The 23,925-nt window shown below is 42.3% G+C and overlaps 1 protein-coding gene across 5 annotated transcripts in view; it reads left to right on the top strand.

Moving 5' to 3' along the window:
- Window positions 1-13,314, top strand: part of LOC124034346 (calcineurin-binding protein cabin-1-like) — a 61,371-nt gene extending 48,057 nt beyond the window's left edge. For all 5 annotated transcript variants that reach the window (XM_046347428.1, XM_046347427.1, XM_046347425.1 and 2 more), the window contains 5 exons: window positions 1,072-1,146; window positions 8,355-8,625; window positions 9,806-9,961; window positions 10,074-10,276; window positions 11,642-13,314. In XM_046347428.1, coding sequence (XP_046203384.1) covers window positions 1,072-1,146; window positions 8,355-8,625; window positions 9,806-9,961; window positions 10,074-10,276; window positions 11,642-11,794 — 858 coding nt within the window. In that variant the 3' untranslated portion in view covers window positions 11,795-13,314. The remainder of the gene's footprint in view (window positions 1-1,071; window positions 1,147-8,354; window positions 8,626-9,805; window positions 9,962-10,073; window positions 10,277-11,641) is intronic.
- Window positions 13,315-23,925: the final 10,611 nt, after the last annotated feature.

Here is a 23,925-nt window from a genome sequence, read left to right as displayed (position 1 = left end):
CAGCTCCTATTACTATGGTGTTTTACTTAAGTACATGGAGTAGCCAGCCAAATAAATAAAAAGTATTCAGCCAGGGTATTTCCAGGGCTGTCTAAAGGGGTCCATGGGCATTGCCGGTAATACAAACAATTATTTGTACCATGATTGTCTTCAAAATATGTATTTATTTACACAAAGATGGACCACGAAGATTGCCATTTTCCCATTCACGATAATGGGGTGTCCTGTTATCGGAAAACAATGCCTGCAGTACCGGAGTCAGCCTTGAACTTTGTCACTTCAATGAGAGGGGGCAGTCGTTCTCCCCTGGTGTGCATGCACACTAATTAACTGGGTGATTTGATTAGCAAAGCATATGGAGCCATCTGACAATCTTTACTGAGCAAAATATTAAAGGCTACTTATGTAAATGTCATTATTCAGTTTCGTTTTAAATAAATTTGATAACATTTCTAAAAACCTGTTATTGCTTTGTCATTTTGGGGTATTATGTGTAGATTGATGAGGGGGGAAAAACAATTGAATCAGTTTTAGAATAAGGCTGTAACGTAACAAAATGTGGAAAAAAGCAGGTTATACAAACTTGCTTCCTGTTATTCCCTTTTGAGAGAGATAGTGCAGGTCAAAATCAAAGCATTAATTCACAAACAGCAACAGATTCTAATTTGCATTGCAACAGTCAATACCAGGCAGTTCATCAAATCAGCAACACGATGCTGGTTATCACACAGACATCACACCGTATCCTCGTCTGTCGGTCTGAGGAAATAACGTAGCTCCTCGAGCCGACTGCATCGGCACCTGCCGGGAAAAGGCTATACGGACTTTTATGACTAGCAAATTGAACATTTTAAATAAAAAATAAACCTAGATCATTTATGAAGTTAAATAAGTAGTTGGCCAAAAATATGTACATTACCAGCTGTTTAGGTGGCGCTTAGTGGAAACACTAAGGCCCTTTGCTATGTGTTAGCCATCCGGAGCTGAATCATTGGTGCTAACGTGGCTGTATGAACGGTGTAAGAATGTGTTGTTCTGCTCTGATCGTCTCTGTTCTCATGGTGTGGACAGGTGGACGAGGATGTGGCGCTGGACCAAGCAGTGAAGTTCTGCCAGATACAGATGGCCACATCAGCACAACGACAGGTAGGAGGATGACCTGGCCCACACACACACACACACACACGCACACGCACACGCACACGCACACGCACACGCACACACGCCATGCATATTTCATGCATATACTCTACATGTACATGGACCCCATACAAACACAACACTCACAAATGTAAACATTCAATATGTCCATATATCCCATGATTCCAGTTGAATTAAAGCACTGGTCAGTAATTGATCTACCCCAGATTATCCAGATATCATATTCTTATTTGTTTCATCCGCTCATCTGACTGGAAAGTTCTTCCACTGCCAGGGCTTCTCTTCAATTTATCTGGGCTTTGATTGAAGCTATTCGAGGGATGTGTGGTCCCACAATTCAAGTAAAACTTGAGGTTGATTGCGTCTTGTCTTCCCCATCCGCTACTCAAGATGTTGAGCTAGATCTAAATAATTCCCCAGTACTACTTGAAACTTGTCAGCCATGGATAGGTGCCCTGGGGGAATGATACTGTACACTACTCACTAAATATGGGAAAAGCAATGATTGTTAATCATGACACATTCTGTTGTGTCACTTCCTCTTTCCTTTCTGGGAACAAACCGTTTTGAATAGATACGTTATCCATTTTGATCCATGTTTGTTTATTTCTTGATGTTGTAGCATGTCTGTGCCTCTACTCTGTTTGCACTACACATTGTGTCATTTCACTATTTTCCCCTAAGGTAACTTATCTTTGAACCACTTTGAACCACTTTCTATTGTGTTCAAAGCACCCGTTTGCAACTACATTGTACAGTGCATTCAGAAAGTATTTAGACCCCTTGACTTTTTCCACATTCATCTACACACAAATCTTTGCAAATTTGTAAAAATATACACTATCATTCAAATGTTTGGGGTCACTTAGATATTTCCTTGTTTTTGAAAGAAAATCACATTTTTGTCCATTAAAATAATATCAAATTGATCAGAAATACAGTGGAGACATTAATGTTGTAAATGACTATTTTAGCTGGAAACGTCTGATTTTTATTTTTAATGGAATATCTACGTAGGCGTACAGAGGCCCATTATCAGCAACCCACTGGATGTCATAAGGTGAATGCACCAATTTGTAAGTCGCTCTGGATAAGAGCGTCTGCTAAATGACTTAAATGTAAATGTAAAACCATCATCTCCTGTGTTCCAATCCAAGTTTATCAGAAGGCCAGCATCCCGCAGTCCGGGCTCTGGCTGGGTCACTCAAGGACATTCAGCGTCTTGTCCCGAAGCCACTCCTGCGTTGTCTTGGCTGTGTGCTTAGGGTCGTTGTCCTGTTGGAAGGTGAACCTTCGCCCCAGTCTGAGGTCCTGAGCGCTCTGAAGTAGGTTTTCATCAATGATCTCTCCGTACTTTGTTCCGTTCATCTTTTCCTTTATCCTGACTAGTCTCCCTGTCCCTGCGGCTGAGAAACATCCCCATCACATGATGCTGCCACCACCATGCTTTACTGTAGGGATGGTGCCAGGTTTCCTCCCAGACGTGACCCTTGGCATTCAGGCCAAAGAGTTCAATCTTGGTTTCATCAGACCGGAGAATCTTGTTTCTGCTGGTCTGAGAGTCCTTTAGGTGCCTTTTGGCAAACTCCAAGTGGGCTGTCATGTGCCTTTTACTGAGGAGTGGCTTCCGTCTGGCCACTCTACCGTAAATGCCTGATTGGTGGAGTGCTGCAGAGATGGTTGTCCATCCGGAAGATTCTCCCATCTCCACAGAGAAACTCTGGAGCTCTGTCAGAGTGACCATCGAGTTCTTGGTCTCCTCCCTGACCAAGGCCCTTCACCCCTGATTGCTCAGTTTGCCTGGGCGGCCAGCTCTAGGAAGTCTTGGTGGTGCCAAACTTCTTTCATTTAAGAATGATGGAGGCCTCTGTGTTCTGGGGACCTTCAATGTGGAGTACCTTTTTTTTTTTTTTTTTGCCCTTCACCAGATCTGTGCCTCGACACAATCCTGTCTCGGAGCTCTACGGACAATTCCTTCGAAATTGGTTTTTGCTCTGACATGCATACACTATCAATTGTGGGATCTTATAGACAGGTGTGTGCCTTTCCAAATGATGTCCAATCAATTGAATTTACCACAGGTGGACTCCAAATATTTCAAGGTTGGTCAATGGGAAACAAGATGCACCTGAGCTCTATTTCGAGTCTTATAGCAAAGTGTCTGAATACTTATGTAAATAAAGTATTTCCGTTTTTTTTTTATATACATTTGCAAACGTTTCCAATTTGTCATTATGGGGTATTGTGTGGAGATTGAGGGAAATTATTTATTTATTTCATTTTAGAATAAGGCTGTAACCTAACAAAATGTGGAAAAAGTCAAGGGGTCTGAATACTTTCCGAATGCACTGTATGTGTCAATTGAGTTTCAATTACTCAAATGCCAAATAATACACTCTACTCAATGTCTGACTGCTAGTGTCTCTGACTGTATAGGAAAGACAGTCCTTTTAGATTGAGGGTCTCAGTTTATTGACACAATAAGACTACAGCTGTTGGGACCCATTCACTGCAGCCTTGTTTCGCTCTGTTGCCTAACTGAGGGGAAATAACTAGCTGAACTGTCTGCTGGGGAGTTGTGCTAGTTCTGTTTGCCCTTATTTGGGTGCTGTGCTGTTAGCTTGTGAAGCCTGCAGAGCGCCATGGGCGGGCAACACAGCAGTGACTGGCTGCAGAAGCTGTCAACTAGATCATAGTTTTGAGTTTCCTAATGGACTGACATTCTTCTCTCTTCCATAGAGCACGTGAGACGGTGTGAGCTATTAACATGCCGTGTCTGACTGTAGTAAGATGAGCTGTGTTCTTGCTGGGTAAATCCCAGGGCTTTCTTCTCTGCACCATCCTGCCTGTGCTTAAAATAACCCCAGGTGCAGGGAGAATGTTCCCTTTTGTCCTCTGTCTTCACACAGTGGTTGCAGAACTTGTTATTGGTTTGAACTGAGTATTACCATTGATATGTGCAGCACTGCTTATTTGCACATGAAAGGAAATGGTACATTTTGAATTCGAAATGGAGAATTTAACACAAGTTTATTCTGCAGCCATATGCAGAGACGCGAGACACAGTCAAATTAAAATGAAAATGCTAGTGATATTGAATGTGAAACTGGGGAAAAAGCCTGTTCTAATAGCTTTGTTGCGTGATGCTCACACGAACCTATAATCATTTCAGCTGAGCTTTGTGTTTATCTCTCACATTCTTTATAAAAATCATCAGTTCTTCTGCCTCATCTGTGGGTAGTCACTGAGCCCCCATCCCACTGCCTCCACATCCGGCTAGGGTCTCTCATCCTGTTGTCTCAGTAATGTAAACCACAGTACGGCATACTAAAGGGAGAAAACGATGGGTAGGCTACTATAGCTCACAATTGACAGTTATTTAGCCAAATGTATACAGATAAGGGTTGTGATCATGGCCTTATAAAGGCTCTGTGTATGTGTGCATCATAAGTCATAATGTAGATAAGACTTTGATGCTGGATACAAGCAGGATGGTTTCATAACAGTGTGCATGTGGTCAGTTGTCATCAGTGTGTCCCATTTATCACACCACATCTAGGTTTCCTATGTGATTTTTCTCACTAATCCATGTTTTAGATTGAGTTGACATTGTTGTTTCTATGCAAGGTCTAGTTACTATTCTAGTGGTTGTTATTTGTAAGGCCCAATACAGTGCCTTCAGAAAGTACACCCCTTGAACTTTTCCACATTTTGTTTGAGCCTGAATTTAAAATGGATTAAATTGAGAATTGGTGCCACTGGCCTACACATAATACCCCATAATTTAAAATGTTTACATATTGATAAAAAAATGTAAAGCTGAAATGTCAGTAAATGGCAAGCCTAAATGAGTTCAGGAGTACCAATTTGCTTAACAAGTTGTATAATACATTGCATGGACTCAATAATAGTGTTTAACATGATTTTTTATGACTACCTACTTTCTTTGTACCCCACACATACAATTATCTGTAAGGTCCCCCAGTCAAGCAGTGAATTTCAACCACAAAGACCATGGAGGTTTTCTAATGCCTCGCAAAGAAGTTGGTAGTTGGTAGAAGGGTAAATATAAAAGCAGAATTTGAGTATCCCTTTGAACATGGTGACGTTATTCATTACACTTTGGATGGTGTACCAATACACCTATTCACTGCAAAGACACAGGAACCCTTCCTAACTCCGTTGCCGGAGAGGGATTTCACAATGAGGCGAATGGTTTGGCTGTGATAGTTGAAATCTGAGGATGGATCAACAACATTGTAGATAATCCACAATACTAACCTAAATGACAGATTGAAAAGAAGAAGCCTGTACAGAATAAACATTCTGAAACATACATCTTGTTTGCAATAAGACACTAAAGTAAAACTGCAAAAAATGTGCCACAGAAATTATGTCCTGAATACAAAACGTTATGTTTGGGGCAAACACAACGTGTCACTGTGTATCACTCATCATATTTTCAAGCATGGTGGTGGCTGCATCATGTTATGGGTATGCGTGTCATTGACAAGGACTAGGGAGTTTTTTAGGATAAAAATAAACGGAATAGAGCTTAGCACAGGCAACATCCTAGAGGAAAACACAAGGCCAAATATACACTGGAGGTGCTTACCAAGACGACATTGAATGTTCCTAAGTGGCGAAGTTACAGTTTTGACTTAAATCGGCTTGAAAATCAATGGCAAGACTTGAAAATGGATGTCTAGCAATGATCAACAACCAACTTAACAGAGCTTGAAGAATTTTAATTCTGTACAATCCAGGTGTGGAACGCTCTTAGACTTACCCAGAAAGACTCAAAGCTGCAATCGATGACAAAGGTGATTTTAACGTATTGTATTGGCAGATTTCTGTATTGTGAAGATTCTGTATTTAATTTTTGCAAACATTTCTAAAACATGTTTTCACTTTGTCATTATGGGGTATTGTATGTGTAGATATATAGATTTTTTTTTAAGTGATCCATTTTGAATTCAGGCTGTAACAAAACAAAATGTGGAATAAGTAATGGTCTATCAATACTTTCTGAAGACCATGTATATGGGGCTAATATAGCAGAGCAGAAAATGACTGTTTGGGGTGATCCCCTGCTCCCTGCCACCTACCCACTTTATGCTCTCTCAGGTGCACAAATCTAGATGACTGAGTCACACCTGTGAACGGAGACAGAAGATTCATACAACGTAGCCTAATCACCAAACCGATTGAGCCCACTGTGAGCCCTCTCTTGTGTATAGGGATTACATTTTACTGAGCCTGAAAATAATGAGTTTATATCTAGACACTCAATTATAATGAGTTGCCATTGTTAATGTATCAAAATTATTGTACTGCTGGGCTATGTGGTCTTTGAGACAGAGCTGACACCTGGAAAAAGGAGGTTGGCATAAGGCTAAGCAACTCCCCTGCAGGGGCCTGGTTGTTACTCATGTGGGTGGGAGGATCTGCTAGTCGTGTATTGACAGGATTCTTTTTAATATCTTGCTGTTTCATCCATCCATTTACTTGGGACTGATTTGCAACATTTTGTGGGCGGCCTTGGTCTCATTTGCACTCTGTCCTCCTTACCAAGAAGTCGGGTCACATCTCAAAGCCTTCAGTGCCACCTGCCAAAGTCGATGAAGAATATGGAGCTTCAGGTCTCAAAGAAACAATGACAGCCCTTGAACTAAGTTATTTGGAGTAAAGATAACTTGGAGAAATATTATCAGAACAGGAGATGACATACACAGAACTGATAAGCTGCTTTTTAAACCCCATCTCAATAATTGCAGAAGGGACCACCCACTTTGAAACCAGCCTGGCTGTAAGCAGTCTTGATTTGATACTCAATGAATGGTAGAAACAACAACGAGGCTACACGGAAGAGTCTGCTGCAGTGCTCTCAGGTACTTATTCCCAGAGCAAACGGTCTTTATTGTGTTCCTTTTATGTATAATTCAAAGCTAGCAATGGAACCCTGTAGGAGCTGCTGTTGGTCTGTGTTGAGCTGAGATGTGGGCCTGTTGCAGCTGGAGGTCTGGTTGGTTGGTTGGTTTGTTGAAGCCTGTGTGAATCCCTCATGGAGCCTCGTAATAAACAACTCGGAGCAGGATTTGACTATAAATCCCTGCAGTGGGATTCTGAGAAAAATACCAAGTGAGCTATGTTATTGGTAGATCAGTTGACTGATCCAGACTAACCTTGTGTTGTGTGGCAACCTGATAGTCATGTTACCTTAAAGGTGAAACTGTGCCAGTGATCGCCCCCCCGGGCACATTTGTTATTGTTTTGGTTTTGTTTTTGAAAAGGAGATGAACATTCGGCAAAGTAATAAATTAAACAAGTCTTAGTACATCCTCTTCTATCTCGCATGAAATGATGTCCGAGAGAATAAAACCGCGTTCGGTGTTTGAAGTAATATCTTTGTTATTGTAATATAGCAAATGGACGTTTCAGTTTCACCGCAATGGATTCCAACTTTAACCTGGACATGAGTCATGATAAGATTATATAAAATCATCTATACTCCATCTTGTGCATTCATTTGGTTTGACTCTTTAAAGTGAGATGAAATTACACGGACCCTCTGACTTCTTACCTTCATTTGATTAGCTTTACTACTGCTGTATATCATTATCAGTGCCCTGCCTCGAATTCCTCCTTCCCAGCTATCCAATGTGTCCGTGGCGTTCAGTCTAAAGCTTTCCTATTTGAGGGAAAACCGAACGGAAACTGTATTCATGCCATTTTCCATTGGCTGTGTTCTTCCAGTTGCCATGACAGCAGCTGTGGGAGCAGGGTGGCTCTTGTCACAGGTTGTTTGTGCAGGTCTTGTGTTTATGAGTAGTCCTCATAAACACACATGGGAGAGTGGCAGGTAGGGTCGGGGGGTGGAGTCCTGGAGTTGTGTTCCTGTGGTGGCAGATCCCCCTCCAGCAGCCTGCATGCTTGCCCAGTCTGACTCCACACACTACAGGTTCCACACAGAAAAGTAAGCCTCAGACCCCCTGAGACCTCCACAGGACACCGCTCTAGCGTTGAGTCAGTGTAATTGTAATGAAGGTCATTTTTTTTGTGTGTGAACAGTGAGATGGTGTTGGTTATAATGACTCAAACTGTTTCTACTGCGGTTCTATGTATAGGGGAAAGAAGATTCTACTCCGTCAGGCTCCTCCTCCTTACTGCCACTCTGTCTTTATCTTTATCAGTCTGCCAGTGATGCCCCGACAACACCTAAGTACTCCAAGGATCACCGCGACATCTTCTTCCCTGCCTCTCTGCCCACCCCGGTCCTGCTCAGTCACGCTGCCTGCCACCCCCTGTCTGTCCAGGATAGCCAAGCCAAACTCCAGTACGAGCCCCTTGGCAAGGTGCCCAGACCTCCAGCCAGCGGCTCCCACGAGCATTGTCAGCCCCAGCACAGGAGAGCCCCCCTGCCTGTCCACCCTGCTTCAACTATGGCCTTCCACCCCCAAACAGGTCAGTTTCTTTCCTCCCTCCTCTTGCAGTACATTTCATAAAACACAACAGTAACACTGCCTGGTACACTGGTCTGATAAAAAAGAATGTGTTTAAAATATGCTGCTACAAAGAGGATAAGTTCATCAAGCATTTCATTAAAATTGTGTGGATCTTCTTTGGAGAATATATTGTAACGTGAATAGATTTGTAACAGCCACAGTAAGTTAGCTACAAACTGTTGTTTTTTTCACGGTGTTGTATCTGCAGTTGATGATTCCCTGCTTTGTACCTGCTTCTCTAGTGGAGGAGGACAGATTGAACTGTCAGAGCTTTTCTCCCTCGCTCTGTTTCTTTCGCTCTCTGTTTGTCTCTGTCTCTGTGTAATTAGATAGCCAGCCAGCAAGGGGCACACTTGCCCACCCAGAGCTGTGTTATGTAACTTCTGTACATCATGACCTGGTTGAATATTGAATTTCTAGTTTAGTAAGTCACTAATGTCTCCCTAGTACATAGTACATCTGACACTTACAGATGGAAGTGTTTGAAATAATGATATGTCTTTAACCCGGGAACACTGTTCTTCTGATGATGCAGGAGTTTACCGATCAGGAGTTTACCGTCCTGATTGTTGAGTACATTGAATATTTAAGGAGGGTATCATCCACATGAGTGCGCACACATGAGGTGTGAGGTTTAGGAGATCAATGCTCAGCATCAGGAAGCTTGACACTGAAATCTACTAATGGTTTCCCAGGCAACCTGAATGAAGAGGTCGGGTAGAGAGAGAGAGTGGATGATTGTATATGCTGGCAGGGCTGCGAGCGCTACTGAACGATGCTACACGAGGAACTCGTAGGCAGGCTGAGGCATTACTTTCCCTCGTATTTCCTATTTTCCTCCAGTTTTTGTTGTGAGATCTGTTATGGCAGCCTGGAGCACTGTTTGAAATCAGTGGCTTTGTTTGTCTGTGTATTAAAAATGAAATGTGTCTTCCAGTAAGCTCATGTTAATGTTGGTCATTGCAAACATTGTTGCTATAGTATAGTGCACTGCATAATGAATCAGTCTGAAATGGGTTATTCTGTCAACCCCAGAAGTATGAGTGAGAGCCTGCCATCTTGTCTTTCTTCACTGTGCTGGTGTATGTGTTTTGAATGCTGTATGGATTGTGACAGGTGATGTGGTTGTATTTCTCCAGAGGAACGTGAGGAGCCCCCAGAGGGACTGTCCTACAGACAGCAGGAGTCTCATCTTTGCCAACAAATGAAGTTGGCCACTGTGTCCCCAGGGCAGGAGGCTGCAGGCTGGTACCATGACGAGCCTGCTTCCTGTAGTACCACACAACCTTGCCCAGGTAAGAACAACCAGGAATTACCAAGTAAGAATTCCAATAAGGGGTGGATCCATGTGAGAAGTTATCATAATGTTCCTCTGTCCCATCTGTCTCTACCTCCTCTGTTGTTTAGACCAGCAGCTATATGGCAGCAGTGAGCAGTCCAAGATGTCGGACCCTAGTCGTATCCGCTCACGCATCCCCCCCAACATGCCAAAGCTCTTCATCCCCTCCACCGTCACCAAGTTCCCCCCGGAGATCACCGTCACCCCGCCTACTCCCACCCTGCTCTCCCCCAAAGGAAGTATTTCAGAGGAAACCAAGCAGAGACTCAAGGTGCTCTCTCTCTCTCTCCCTTTCTCTTATCTATTTTTCTCTCTCCTATCTATGTACTGCTCTCTAGCTATCCTATCTATTTATCTCTCTCCTATATATCTATATCTTATCACTCTCTCCTATCTATTTATCTCTCTCTCCCTATCCTATCTATTTTTCTCTCTCCTATCTATTTATCTCTCTCTCTCCCTATCCTATCTATGTATTGCTCTCTCGCTATCCTATCTATGTATCGCTCTCTCGCTATCCTATCTATGTATCGCTCTCTCGCTATCCTATCTATGTATCGCTCTCTAGCTATCCTATCTATTTATCTCTCTCCTATATATCTATATCTTATCACTCTCTCCTATCTATTTATCTCTCTCTCCCTATCCTATCTATGTATCGCTCTCTCGCAATCCTATCGCTGTCTCCTATCTATTTATCTCTCTCTCCCTATCCTATCTATGTATCGCTCTCTCGCAATCCTATCGCTGTCTCCTATCTATTTATCTCTCTCTCCCTATCCTATCTATGTATCGCTCTCTCGCTATCCTATCGCTGTCTCCTATCTATGTATCGCTCTCTCGCTATCCTATCGCTGTCTCCTATCTATTTATCTCTCTCTCCCTATCCTATCTATGTATCGCTCTCTCGCTATCCTATCGCTTTCTCCTATTTATCTCTCTCTCCCTATCCTATCTATGTATCGCTCTCTCGCTATCTTATCGCTGTCTCCTATCTATTTATCTCTCTCTCTCCCTATCCTATCGCTGACTCCTATCTATTTATCTCTCTCTCTCCCTATCTCTCTCCCTATCCTATCTATGTATCGCTCTCTCGCTAATCTATCGCTGACTCCTATCTATTTATCTCTCTCTCCCTATCCTATCTATGTATCGCTCTCTCGCTATCTTATCGCTGTCTCCTATCTATTTATCTCTCTCTCTCCCTATCCTATCGCTGTCTCCTATCTATTTATCTCTCTCTCTCCCTATCCTATCTATGTATCGCTCTCTCGCTATCCTATCGCTGACTCCTATCTATTTATCTCTCTCTCCCTATCCTATCTATGTATCGCTCTCTCGCTATCTTATCGCTGTCTCCTATCTATTTATCTCTCTCTCTCCCTATCCTATCTATGTATCGCTTTCTCGCTATCCTATCGCTGACTCCTGTCTATTTATCTCTCTCTCCCTATCCTATCTATGTATCACTCTCTCGCTATCCTATCGCTGTCTCCTATCTATTTATATCTCTCTCTTTCCCTATCCTATCTATTTCTCTCTCTATCCTATCTATCTTTCTGGCAACCTTCCGTCTTCTCACTCTGTCTGTCAGTGAAACTAAACCCTGCTGTTCTCTGCTCCTGTTCCTGTGCAGAACGTGATCCTGTCCTCCCAGTCGGCGGCCACAGTGAAGAAGGAGACGCTGAGCCAGCCGGCCCTGGAGGTGCAGGAGACCTCCAGCCAGGAGTCCTCTCTGGAGAGTGAATCAGACGATGGGGATGAGGAGGATGATTACATGGACATCTGAGCCACTGCTACAAGACTGAACAAACCCAGGCCACTCCTTGGAGCTGGACCTGACTACCATCAAGCCCCTCCACTTCCTCCCTTGTCTTGAAAAGATGGAATGGTACATGTCACTGCAGCTAGTGTCTCTGTGTTGGTGCAGTTGGTCTATCTTGTAATTTCAAGCTGTCTTAATGGAAAAAAGCTCTTGAAGTGAAAATGTGCAAATGCGCAATGTTCTGCTCTTGACACTGGATGACTGGGGATGTTTTTCGTTTAACAATAATTTTGCTAAGTGCCATTTACACTTATCACACCTGTCAGCTAACCAAGTTCTCCATAGTCTTTCACATGAAAATGGGAGAAGGTGTAGAATGATGATCTACGCTTACTGTAAGTTAAATGGTCAGAATTGGTGGTGGACTGTTGCTTTGTAGACACATTCTTCGCATGCAATGCAGTTGGCATCATTGGCTGTGATTTATACATCTTTCACACGTAACGGGGACTAGAATTTGGCCTGCTTTTACTGTATGTTTCAACTGCAGCTAAATCCTTGTTGTTGGAATGCAACATCCCACACTGTGGTGCTTCAACACGATGAAATGTGCCATGGCAACATATCACAGGTGCCAGCCAACTTCTATCCATACACATTGATATAAGAATCTGAACGGCAAGAAATCCACATTTGTATGTGACCTGCATTTTCATGGACACTAAGGTTTAATGAGGACTGCAAACCAGAGTTTTATATAGGGCTCCTAAAGCAATGTTGAGGACCCTACTTCTCCAAAGCCTAATAACCTGTAGCAGATTGGATATGTTTACACTTCCAAGTGGGATGTCTTTGATTTGTCTCTTGTTCATGTTCTATTTTTGTACTCAACTGTATTCTATCAAGTCTTGTTTGATTTTGTCCTTTTGTTTCTCTGGGGATTTGTAGCTTGGAGGACCCTTCCTTTGCCAGGAAGAGGTCCTGTCACCAGCATTGCTCAGAATAATAGACAAAGTGATGGTTTGGATTGGTCTGAATGAGCTTTTGTACATATCACATTTCAAACATATTCTCAAATGAAGCAACTCTTACGTGGTCCAGGTGTATATTTACCATTGGGGTCAAGTGTGGATGTTCCTAATTCAGAGAAAATGCCTTGGTAAATATGTTTCAATTCTATGTCAACTCAGAGGACGACAATAGAATGTTGTTTTTGTTTTTTTACAGATTGTTTCTATAAAAAGGATATTTACCATATGTTTCTTGTAAATTGTCTTTAGAAGACTTTTAAAAAAAGGAAGAAATTATGAAGAAATAATTGTAAAGGACATCGCCCGAACAAGTCTTGCTTGACTGACTACCTACCTGTAAATGGATGTTTGTATTTTTTGGTGTAAAATACTGTTTTGTATTTCTGCTGCTGAGCTTCTTATGGGAATGTATAATGGCTGAGAGGTTTTTCTTCCTTAAACCTTGGCACAGGCTGGGGAGTTGTTGTTCTTTACATATTAACTTGCCACATTAAAGATGTCACAAACCAAAAATATACGTGATACGCTTTTATCTGGTCTTGGTGCTCTTTAATTATACTGGCTGTATAATTTCAGCCAGTAGTTTTGAAAGTAGCCCTCACAAGCCAAAACGGGTCCCTGAAAATTGTGCCCAATCGTGTACAACGTTATCCAATTCGTATATCATATGTTATGAATTCTAATTCGTACAATATTTTTGACATTTGTAAGTGCTTAAGATCCCATTCCATTTCTTTTAATACATATTTTCATTCCTTGGTGTTTTGAACTGAACTGTTCTGTTTATTTCCATATTTAGGTTAAGTTTGAACTTCAATCCCCGGCAGCTATAATGGTAATGTATTTGTTGTAATGGCTGTATATAGTTTCAATCTGTTAGCAAGACCAGCTCAATGTCACGTTCTACAAACTACAATCTCAAGTCATGTTTCGCCTAAACAAAACGATCTGTGGCAAAGTGTCCATTTTTCTGCCAACGTGTCCCCTTGTGTATCAGTCATGTTGAGACGACACCTTGTCCCGCTCTGATATTTTAGTCAAAGAGCTTGCACACTTGTGTGAAGTCCCAGACACGGTGGGATAACTTCCAGAAGTTTCTTATAAAGTGCTGTGAATTTGTCATTTACCCCATTGCAAGGAAAGCTACATTTTGAGTTTTGTTATGAGGTGGACCAAATGTGTGCTCCCCATCCCTTGAAATAGTGAGATCTGTCTTCTCCATGCCTTGATCAGGCAGAGGGGGTTGGTAAGTGATTTCTTTCTTCAGTGTTTCAACCTCTGTCTTTGTCTGTCAGCAGGAATAAGTTAAGTGCCTACAGTTGAAGTTGGAAGTTTACATACACTTAGCTCAGAGTCATTAAAACTTGTTTTTCAACAACTCCACAAATTTCTTGTTAACAAACTATAGTTTTGGAAAGACGGTTAGGATATCTATTTCGTGCATGACACAAGTCATTTTTCCAACAATTCTTTAGACAGATTATTTCACTTATAATTCACTGTATCACAATTCCAGTGGGTCAGAAGTTTACATACACTAAGTTGACTGTGCCTTTTAAACAGCTTGGAAAAATCCAGAAAATGATGTCATGGCTTTAGAAGCTTCTGATAGGCTAATTGACATCATTTGAGTCAATTGGAGGTGTAGCTGTGGATGTATTTCAAGGCCTATCTTCAAACTCAGTGCCTCTGCTTGACATTATGGGAAAATCAAAAGAAATCAACCAAAAATTGTAGACCTCCACAAGTCTGCTACATCCTTGGGGCAATTTCCGAACGCCTGAAGGTACCACGTTCATCTGTACAAACAATAGTACGCAAGTATAACACCATGGGACCATGCAGCTGTCGTACCGCTCAGGAAGGACATGCATTCTGTCTCCTAGCGATAAACATACTTTGGTGCAAAAAATGTAAATCAATGCCAGAACAACAGCAAAGGACCTTGTGAAGATGCTGGAGGAAACAGGTACAAAAGTATCGATATCCACAGTAAAACCAGTCCTAAAGACAACCTGAAAGGCCGCTCATCAAGGAAGAAGCCACTGCTCCAAAACCGCCATAAAAAAAAGCCAGACTACGGTTTGCAACTGCACATGGGGACAAAGATTGTACATTTTTGGAGAAATGTCCTCTGGTCTGATGAAACAAAAATATAACTGTTTGGCCATAATGACCATTGTTATGTTTGGAGGAAAAGAGGGAGGCTTGCAAGCTGAAGAACACCATCCCAACCGTGAAGGACAGGGGTGGCAGGATCATGTTGTGGTGTTGCTTTGCTGCAGGAGGGACTGGTGTACTTCACAAAATAGATGGCATCATGAGGATGGAAAATTGTGGATATATTGAAGTAACATCTCAAGACATCAGTCAGGAAGTTAAAGCTTGGTCACAAATGGGTCTTCCAAATGGACAATGACCCCTAGCATACTTCCAAAGTTGTGGCAAAATGGCTTAATGACAACAAAGTCAAGGTATTGGAGTGACCATCACAAAGCCATGACCTCAATCATATAGAACATTTGTGGGCAGAACTGAAAACGTGTGTGCAAGGAGCAAGGAGGCCTGCAAACCTGACTGTTACACCAGCTCTGTCAGGAGGAATGGGCCAAAATTCACCCAACTTATTGTGTGGAAGGCTACCCAAAACGTTTGACCCAAATTAAACAATTTAAAGGCAATGCTACCAAATAATAATTGAGTGTATGTAAACTTCTGACCCACTGGGAATGTGATGAAAGAAATAAAAGCTGAAATAAATAATTCTCTCTACTTTTATTGTGACATTTCACATTCTTAATAAAAGTGATGATCCTAACGGACCTAAGACAGGGAATTCTTACTAGGATTGAATGTCAGGAATTGTAAAAATAAAAATAAAAAAAGAGTTTAAATGTATTTGGCTACGGTGTATGTTAACTTCAGACTTAAACTGTACCTATATTATCTATGTTCAGCCATAGAATGAAAATGTAGTTTACCAAAACATTACATTTGAAACAAATCCTGAAGAGCTTCACTGACTCCATATTTTGTAGTTGAGGGAATTCACACTGATTTCATATTTTTGTGTGTTTTGCAGAGGAAAAGGGGAGTGTTGTCACTAGATCAATAATAATTTATCCTGTGTTCTTATTGTGCAATCATCTTTAAGATGTACTGATTAGGAACATCATACAGTGCAGTCATGAAGTATTCATACCCCTAAACTTATTCCACATGTTGTTGTTACAGCCTGAATTCAGCATGGATTAAGTAAAACAACAAAGTATATACATATTACTGATCTACACACAATACCCCATAATGACAAAGTGAAAACAGGTTTGTAGAAATTTTAGCAAATGTATTGAAAATGAAATACAGAAACGTCTCATTTACGTAAGTATTCACTCTCCTGATTCAATACTTTATCGAAGAACCTTTGGCAGTGATTACAGCTGTAAGTCCCTTAGACTTCTGTCATTGCCTCTGTCATTGCCAACAAAGGGTATAACAAAGTATTGAGAAACTTTTGTTGTTGACCAAATACTTATTTTCCACCATAATGTGCAAATAAATTCATTAAAAAATCCTACAATGTGATTTTCTGGGTTTTTTTCCTTCTCATTTTGTCTGTCATAGTTGCAGTGTACCCATGATGAAAATGACAGGCCTCTCATCTTTTTAAGTGGGAGAACTTGCACAATTGGAGGCTGACTAAATACTTTTTTGCCCCACAGTATACAGAATGGTGTCGTCTGCGTAGAGGTGGATCAGGGAATCGCCCGCAGCAAGAGCAACATCATTGATATATACAGAGAAAAGAGTCTGCCCGATAATTGAACCCTATGGTACCCCCATAGAGACTGCCTGAGGACCGGACAACATGCCCTCCGATTTGACACACTTAACTCTGTCTGCAAAGTAGTTGGTGAAACAGGCAAGGCAGTCATTAGAAAAACCGAGGCTACTGAGTCTGCCGATAAGAATAAGGTGATTGACAGAGTTGAAAGCCTTGGCCAGGTTGATGAAGACTGCTGCACAGTACTATCTTTTATCGATGGCGGTTATGATATGGTTTAGTACCTTGAGCGTGGCTGAGGTGCACCCGTGACCAGCTCAGAAACCGGATTGCACTGCGGAGAAGGTACGGTGGGATTCGAGATGGTCAGTGATCTGTTTGTTGACTTGGCTTTCGAAGACCTTAGATAGGATGGATATAGGTCTGTAACAGTTTGGGTCCAGGGTGTCTCCCTCTTTGAAGAGGGGGATGACTGCGGCAGCTTTCCAATCTTTGGGGATCTCAGATGATACGAAGGAGAGGTTGAACAGGCTGGTAATAGGGGTTGCGACAATGGCGGTGGACAGTTTATGAAATAGAGGGTCCAGCTGGTCAAGCCCAGCTGATTTGTATGGGTCCAGGTTTTGCAGCTCTTTCAGAACATCTGCAATCTGGATTTGGGTAAAGGAGAAGCTGGGGAGGCGTGGGCGAGTAGCTGCGGTGGGGGCGGAGCTGTTGGCCGAGGTTGGAGTAGCCAGGAGGAAGGCATGGCCAGCCGTTGAGAAATGCTTGTTGAAGTTTTTGATTATCACGGATTTATTTAAAATATGTAAGAAACTATATATACAAGGGACACGACAGGACAAAGACGTCTGACTGCTAAGCCATCTTGGATTCTGGATTGAAAAAATAATGTTACACTATTATTGCAACTTATTATGTGACTTGTTGTTCAGCAAAAATTTTCTGCTGAACTTATTTATTGGTTGAATAATTACTGACTCGAGACATTTCAGCTTATAATTTTGAATTCATTTGTAAAAATGTGTCAAAACATAATTCTACTTTTGTCATTTTGTGAAGGCCAGTGACACAACATCTAAATGTAATCCATTTTAAATTCAGGCTGTAACTCAATCAAATGTGGAAAAAGTCAAGGAGTGGGAATACTTTCTGAAAACACTGTAGTTATGCACTGTGTCATTATTGTTTATAGCTAAAAAATGATTTACTGCACTTGAGATGAAATGGTCAGCTAACAACCACAAAATAACTATGTAATGGCTCTATTGTCAGGTTTAACCATTTCTCATGACAAGTCTTTCTCATGTTTGAGGTTATGTACCAGAAGGCAAAGGGCTTGGAGCGCCACTGACATCAGGCTGTCTTCAGCCAGCGACTGCTACCTATACAAACCCATCAAAGTGACCAATAAGGCATCAAAAGGGCATGCTGCATAGCTAATGCGGGCCGAAGGTGTGAGATTTCTCATCGGCCTACTGCAGGGGCTCTTTATTGGGCTGGAGGAGAGCCGTCTGATCCATCGTCCCGGCTGTGTATTGGCAGCTGTTAACAATCGAGCACAAGGGGATCTAGAGACTGACACCTGGGAGGTAGAGCATCAGTGGTAAAGGTGATCAGTGAGTAGACACGGAGGCCTGGACAGCGGCCCCGCCATAGACACCACTGTGGGCAAATGCTTTGCAGGGAGGATGTGCCCTAGTAGACTCATCTGTGTGGGAGAACAGTCAGGACACATTAGCTACACTATTGACACAAACTGAGCAACTAAGTTAATTTTTAAATACTGTAAATATAGTGTTTGGCATTCCTTAATCTCTATTCCAAGTCAGCTTTGGCAATTGATTCATTTTATTTTTCATTTAACTAGGCAAGTCAGTTATGAACAAATTCTTATTTACAATGACGGCCTAGGAACAGTGGGTTAACTGCCTTGTACAGGGGCAGAACGACAGATTTTTACCTTGTCAGCTCAGGGATTCGATCTAGCAACCTTTCAGTTACTGGTCCAACACTCTAACCGCTAGGCTACCTGCCACCACTGGCAATGGTATCACTTTCAACAGCTTTATTACATCCAGTGTCGAGAGAGTTTTGGCAGATGGTGTTTATTCCTCTTCATATATTGGTATGTTGGGAATATACTTTGTTTGTCATATCTACAACCCAGTGCTTCAGTGTTGACTGAAATCATTCATAGAGATTGATTGATGACTCTTTGGGTCACTTCATGTTGTGATTATAGTTAGCTTCACCAGTTCTTAACTCAGTCATTATCAGCAAAGGCCGCAATTCCCCAGATGTGTTGCCCAAGTCTAAATAAAGCAGACGGCAGCAGCTGTAAAATATAACAGTAGACCTGCCACCCTGACTCTAGCCTGTGTCCTCTGCCACATGCAGCGGTCTGGCTATCACACCTGTCACCTCCATCTTCACTGCGTAATGGGCTTGCCGCTGCTGAAATGTACACTTTAGCTCTGACATTGACATGCTCACATTAGACTTCCCTGTAAGTCAGAGATGGGCAACTTTGATGGGGGCCACAAAACATAATGAACTTTTCATGAGGGGCCCACTCATTTATTTTGTGGTTGGGAGGGAATTCATCCGAGGGCCTTTTGCCCGCGAGCCACCAGTTGCCCATCTCTGCTATAAGCCTTTCAACAGTGACGACTTAAAACGATTCAACATCAAAATATGTCCCTTCCCCATTTCCTGAAATAGTCACACTCTTGTAATCACAAAGAGCTGTGCCCTCCTTGTTTTGATATCCCATGACATGGCTCTGAGGGGACTGATGCTGGGCGACTGGTAGTAAAGCCCCTGCTGGAAAGCTTACGAGGGGGAGCCGGCTCAAGTAGCCCTGGGAATATGCATTTTCCCTCACAAGTGCAAGGTGTGGAGAGTAACACTGAATCTGTGATTTAATAACTCCTCAGCAACAATTGGTTTCACATATCAGGAGAATGAAACCACATCACACTTCCTAAAGCTCATAGTGCTGCTAGCAGGCTGGTCGTCTCTGCAGGGAGATGGTGGAACCATGTCTTTTTTTCCCTCCAGAATAGCCTTTTCGAATTAATGTTAGAACATGTGGTGTGAAAATCAAATACTGTTCTCTGAGTGGGTCTGTTGGAGTAATGGGAGTAATATATGCCGACTCAACACGGGCTCTTTAAACTAGCCAGTCAATATCCTCACAGGCCAAGCTTTCTAGTTGTAAAACCTCTCCTGAGGCCTATTCAACTGCTGGATGTTTCCTGGTTTGATACAGCCATTTGCAAAGGAAATGTTTGATATTCACGGGAGCAAATTACAAAGACAATAGCCATCACAATAATACTATGGAAACTTGGAACATGCAATGCTACCACTGGAGGTACTGTATTCAATATGTACACATAAGCATACAATGAAAGATACTGACTAATTGTATAGGGATTGTTTGAAAACTGCCTGGTTTTGTCAGACAAAGCTGAGTGAGAGACATTATTTCTAAATTCGAACTCTACCTGAGTAAAGTTTTTAGATCTATTGAGGGTATTTGAGGTACTTTTAAGTGCCAGAGGAAGTGGAGATGAACCAGGGAGGAACCCTGCTGAAGTGCTGTGAATGGTTTTCCATTTAAAGTTTAGCATGTGTTTAGCCTATGGTAACAGAGGTGGATAGAGGAGGAGACATCTAGCCTATGGACACTTGTGGATTTGCCTGGACGATGATGATTGTGGGAGGGTGGGCTCCTTCGGATTGGCAGGGAGTTTTTGCCCGGTCTTTATCTCTCTCTCCCTCTGTCTCTTTTAGTCTGTGGTGTCTTGCCTGTGGTGCTAACTGATTGTTAATTGCTGGCCCATACAGTGCCTTTCCGCATGGAGAAACTTGGGCCTGCAGGGGAAACTGCCCTAATGAGATTATCTATCGGTGCATTGTCCTCTCTAGACACCCCAATACACAACCCCAAGGCACTGCCTGCAGCCCCAACACCCAACCTGGCCACCCCCAGGTTAGACTCACCTAGAGAAAGATATGGTATTAATGTAAGTTATCACACCATTATGGGTTTATTGGTCCCTCACACACTCCTCACTTTCTCGGATTGGAAAACTGAATATGCCAGAGACCATGTTTGGTCAAGATGAAGTCATTGATTCAACCAATATCATATATGACCTGTGTATTTTAGTAGTGTTATAGCTGTTTTGTAAGAATGAATCAAAATCGTATATCATTTCTTTAATTTTATTGTTGGGGAAAGTGATGTATGTTGTTCATTCAGCAAACCCCATTTTGATCATCATTGAACAAATGTAAAGGGACAATCGGCAATGGTAATTTCAATCAATAATACAGTTGAAGACGGAAGTTTACATACACTTAGGTTGGAGTCATTAAAACTTGTTTTTCAACCACTCCACAAATTTCTTGTTAACAAACTATAGTTTTGGCAAGTCGGTTAGGACATCTACTTTGTGCATGACACAAGTCTTTTTTCCAACAATTGTTTACAGACAGGTTATATCACTTATAACTCACTGTATCACAATTCCAGTGGATCAGAAGTTTACATACACTATGCTGACTGTGCCTTTAAACAGCTTGGAAAATTTCATGAAATAGAAGCTTCTGATAGGCTAATTGACATCATTTGAATCAGTTGGAGGTGTATGGATCTGCCAGAGCCGCCATTCAGCCAGGATCTGTCAGAGCCGCCATTCAGCCAGGATCTGCCAGAGCTGCCAGAGCCGCCATTCAGCCAGGATCTGTCAGAGCCGCCATTCAGCCAGGATCTGCCAGAGCTGCCAGAGCCGCCATTCAGCCAGGATCTGCCAGAGCTGCCAGAGCCGCCATTCAGCCAGGATCTGTCAGAGCCGCCATTCAGCCAGGATCTGCCAGAGCCGCCAGTCAGCCAGGATCTGCCAGAGCCGCCAGGATCTGCCAGAGCCGCCATTCAGCCAGGATCTGCCCCTCTGTCCAGTGGGGTCATTTAGAAGGGTCTCCGTGGTTAGGAAGCCACGGAGGCGGACTAAGACTACGGTGAAGTGGGGTCCACGTTCCGCGCCAGAGCCGCCACAGCGGACAGACGCCCACCCAGACCCTCCCCTATAGGTTAAGGTTTTGCGGCCGGAGTCCGCACCTTTGTGGGGGGGGGGGGGTACTGTCACGTTCTGACCTTTATTTTCTTTGTTTTGTATTTATTTAGTATGGTCCTCTGGTCTGATGAAACCAAAATACAACTGTTTGGCCATAATGACCATCATTATATTTGGAGTAAAAAGGGGGAGGCTTGCAAGTCAAAGAACACCATCCCAAACATGAAGCACGGAGGTGGCAGCATCATGTTGTGGGGGTGCTTTGCTGCAGGAGGGACTGGCGCACTTCACAAAATAGATGGCAGCGTGAGGAAGGGAAATTGTGGATATATTGAAGCAACATCTCAAGACATCAGTCAAGAAGCTAAAGCTTGGTCGCAAATGGGTCTTCCAAATGGACAAAGTCAAGGTATTGGAGTGGCCATCACAAAGCCCTGACCTCAATCCTGTAGATAATTTGTGGGCCGAACTGAAAAAGTGTGACTCAGTTACACCAGCTCTGTCTGCAGGAATGGGTCAAAATTCACCCAATTTATTGTGGGAAGTGTAACAGGATTCTACCTGGGAAGGAAAGGAGAGGAGGACCAAAACGCAGCGTTGTTGAAGTTCATGGTTCTTTAATAACTAGAAACTATACATGAACAAACTACAAAAAAACAAGAAACGTGAAAACCCGAAACAGTCCCGTGTGGTACAAACACTGACACAGGAGACAACCACCCACAAAATACCCACAGAATATGGCTGCCTAAATATGGTTCCCAATCAGAGACAATGATAAACACCTGCCTCTGATTGAGAACCACTCCAGGCAACAATAGACATTCCTAGACAACTCTACTAAACACAACCCCATAAATCTAATAAACCCCAAGACAAGACAATACACATAAATCACCCATGTCACACCCTGGCCTAACCAAAATAATAAAGAAAACACAGAATACTAAGGCCAGGGTGTGACAGGAAGCTTGTGGAATGCTACCCAAAACATTTGACCCTTTACAATGCAAAGGCAATGTTACCAAATACTAATTGAGTGTATGTATACTTCACTGGGAATGTGATGACAGAAGTAAAAGCTGAAATAAATAATTCCCTCTACTATTATTCTGACATTTCATATTCTTAAAATAAAGTGGTGATCCTAACTGACCTAAAACAGTGAACTTTTACTAGGATTAAATGTCAGGAATTGTGAAAAACTGAGTTTAAATGTATTTGGCTAAGGTGTATGTAAACATCCGACTTCAACTTTATATACCCAATTCATTATTGAATACTAGAACTTGCCTCAACCTGTTTTATCCTATCAAAACCCAAAATATAAGATTACACCATTGTTTGTAAACGATGTTCTTTGTAAATAAATATAGATTCAACATATGTTCAAAACGATCATGTTGATCTCATAGACTGTCACTCCTTGCATTAATAGCTCCATCTATGAATTTTAGAATGGTTACATTTCTCCAGCCTTATCCCTCAGCAGTATAGCAAGCAAAGTGTTGTTTGGCAAAAAAAACAAAAAAATAATATTAAGGATTGTGACTCAAATGTTCTATGTTGTGAGGGTTGATCAAGTTTGAAATGGATCACCTCTCCGAGCTCTTATTAGCTATTATGGCTATTTTACCACATTGCATAATAATGTTCTTTGTAAATATATTATGGCTATTTTACCACATTGCATGAGGACACTAAATAGGCTTTCTGTGTGTGGTTACATCTGTGTAAATGACAATAACACAGATTTTGGTGCCGCTGTAGGCCCTGTTCTCCAGTGGGGAAGCCCATCCATATTTGTTTTAAAGTCTCTTAGCAGTTAATAAAGATGCGTTTCCTCTGTCACCCTTCCTGTGGGGACGGTAATCAAGGCTCTGTTAAGTCCCTTTGATTTCCACAACCCTCCAATCATAGTGGGAATTGACTCATCGTTGTGCCACTTCAAAGCCTGGGAATGGCTCTTCAGGCCACTCCCACTCCTGGGCTCCCCTTAAAAGTCAGAGACCCCATCCTCCAGTTCAACAGTTCTCGAGAGCCCCAAGTGATTGCTGTTCAAACACCACTGGACCTACGACCACTCAATATATGCTTCTGGCACCAGTGGAATATGCTGAAAGCTCAAGACCGATGTGCAGCACCAAGGAGGGACTGTTAACTGTGGTTTCTACTTTGGAAAGCACTAAAACAGTTTTCTGATACATTATATTTTTGGCGCACCTCTCCTTGTTCCACCAACTCGTCTGAAGA

This window comes from Oncorhynchus gorbuscha, linkage group LG04, assembly GCF_021184085.1.
Source record: "Oncorhynchus gorbuscha isolate QuinsamMale2020 ecotype Even-year linkage group LG04, OgorEven_v1.0, whole genome shotgun sequence".
Classification (NCBI taxonomy): domain Eukaryota; kingdom Metazoa; phylum Chordata; class Actinopteri; order Salmoniformes; family Salmonidae; genus Oncorhynchus; species Oncorhynchus gorbuscha.
This window is presented reverse-complemented; position numbering and strand designations above follow the sequence as displayed.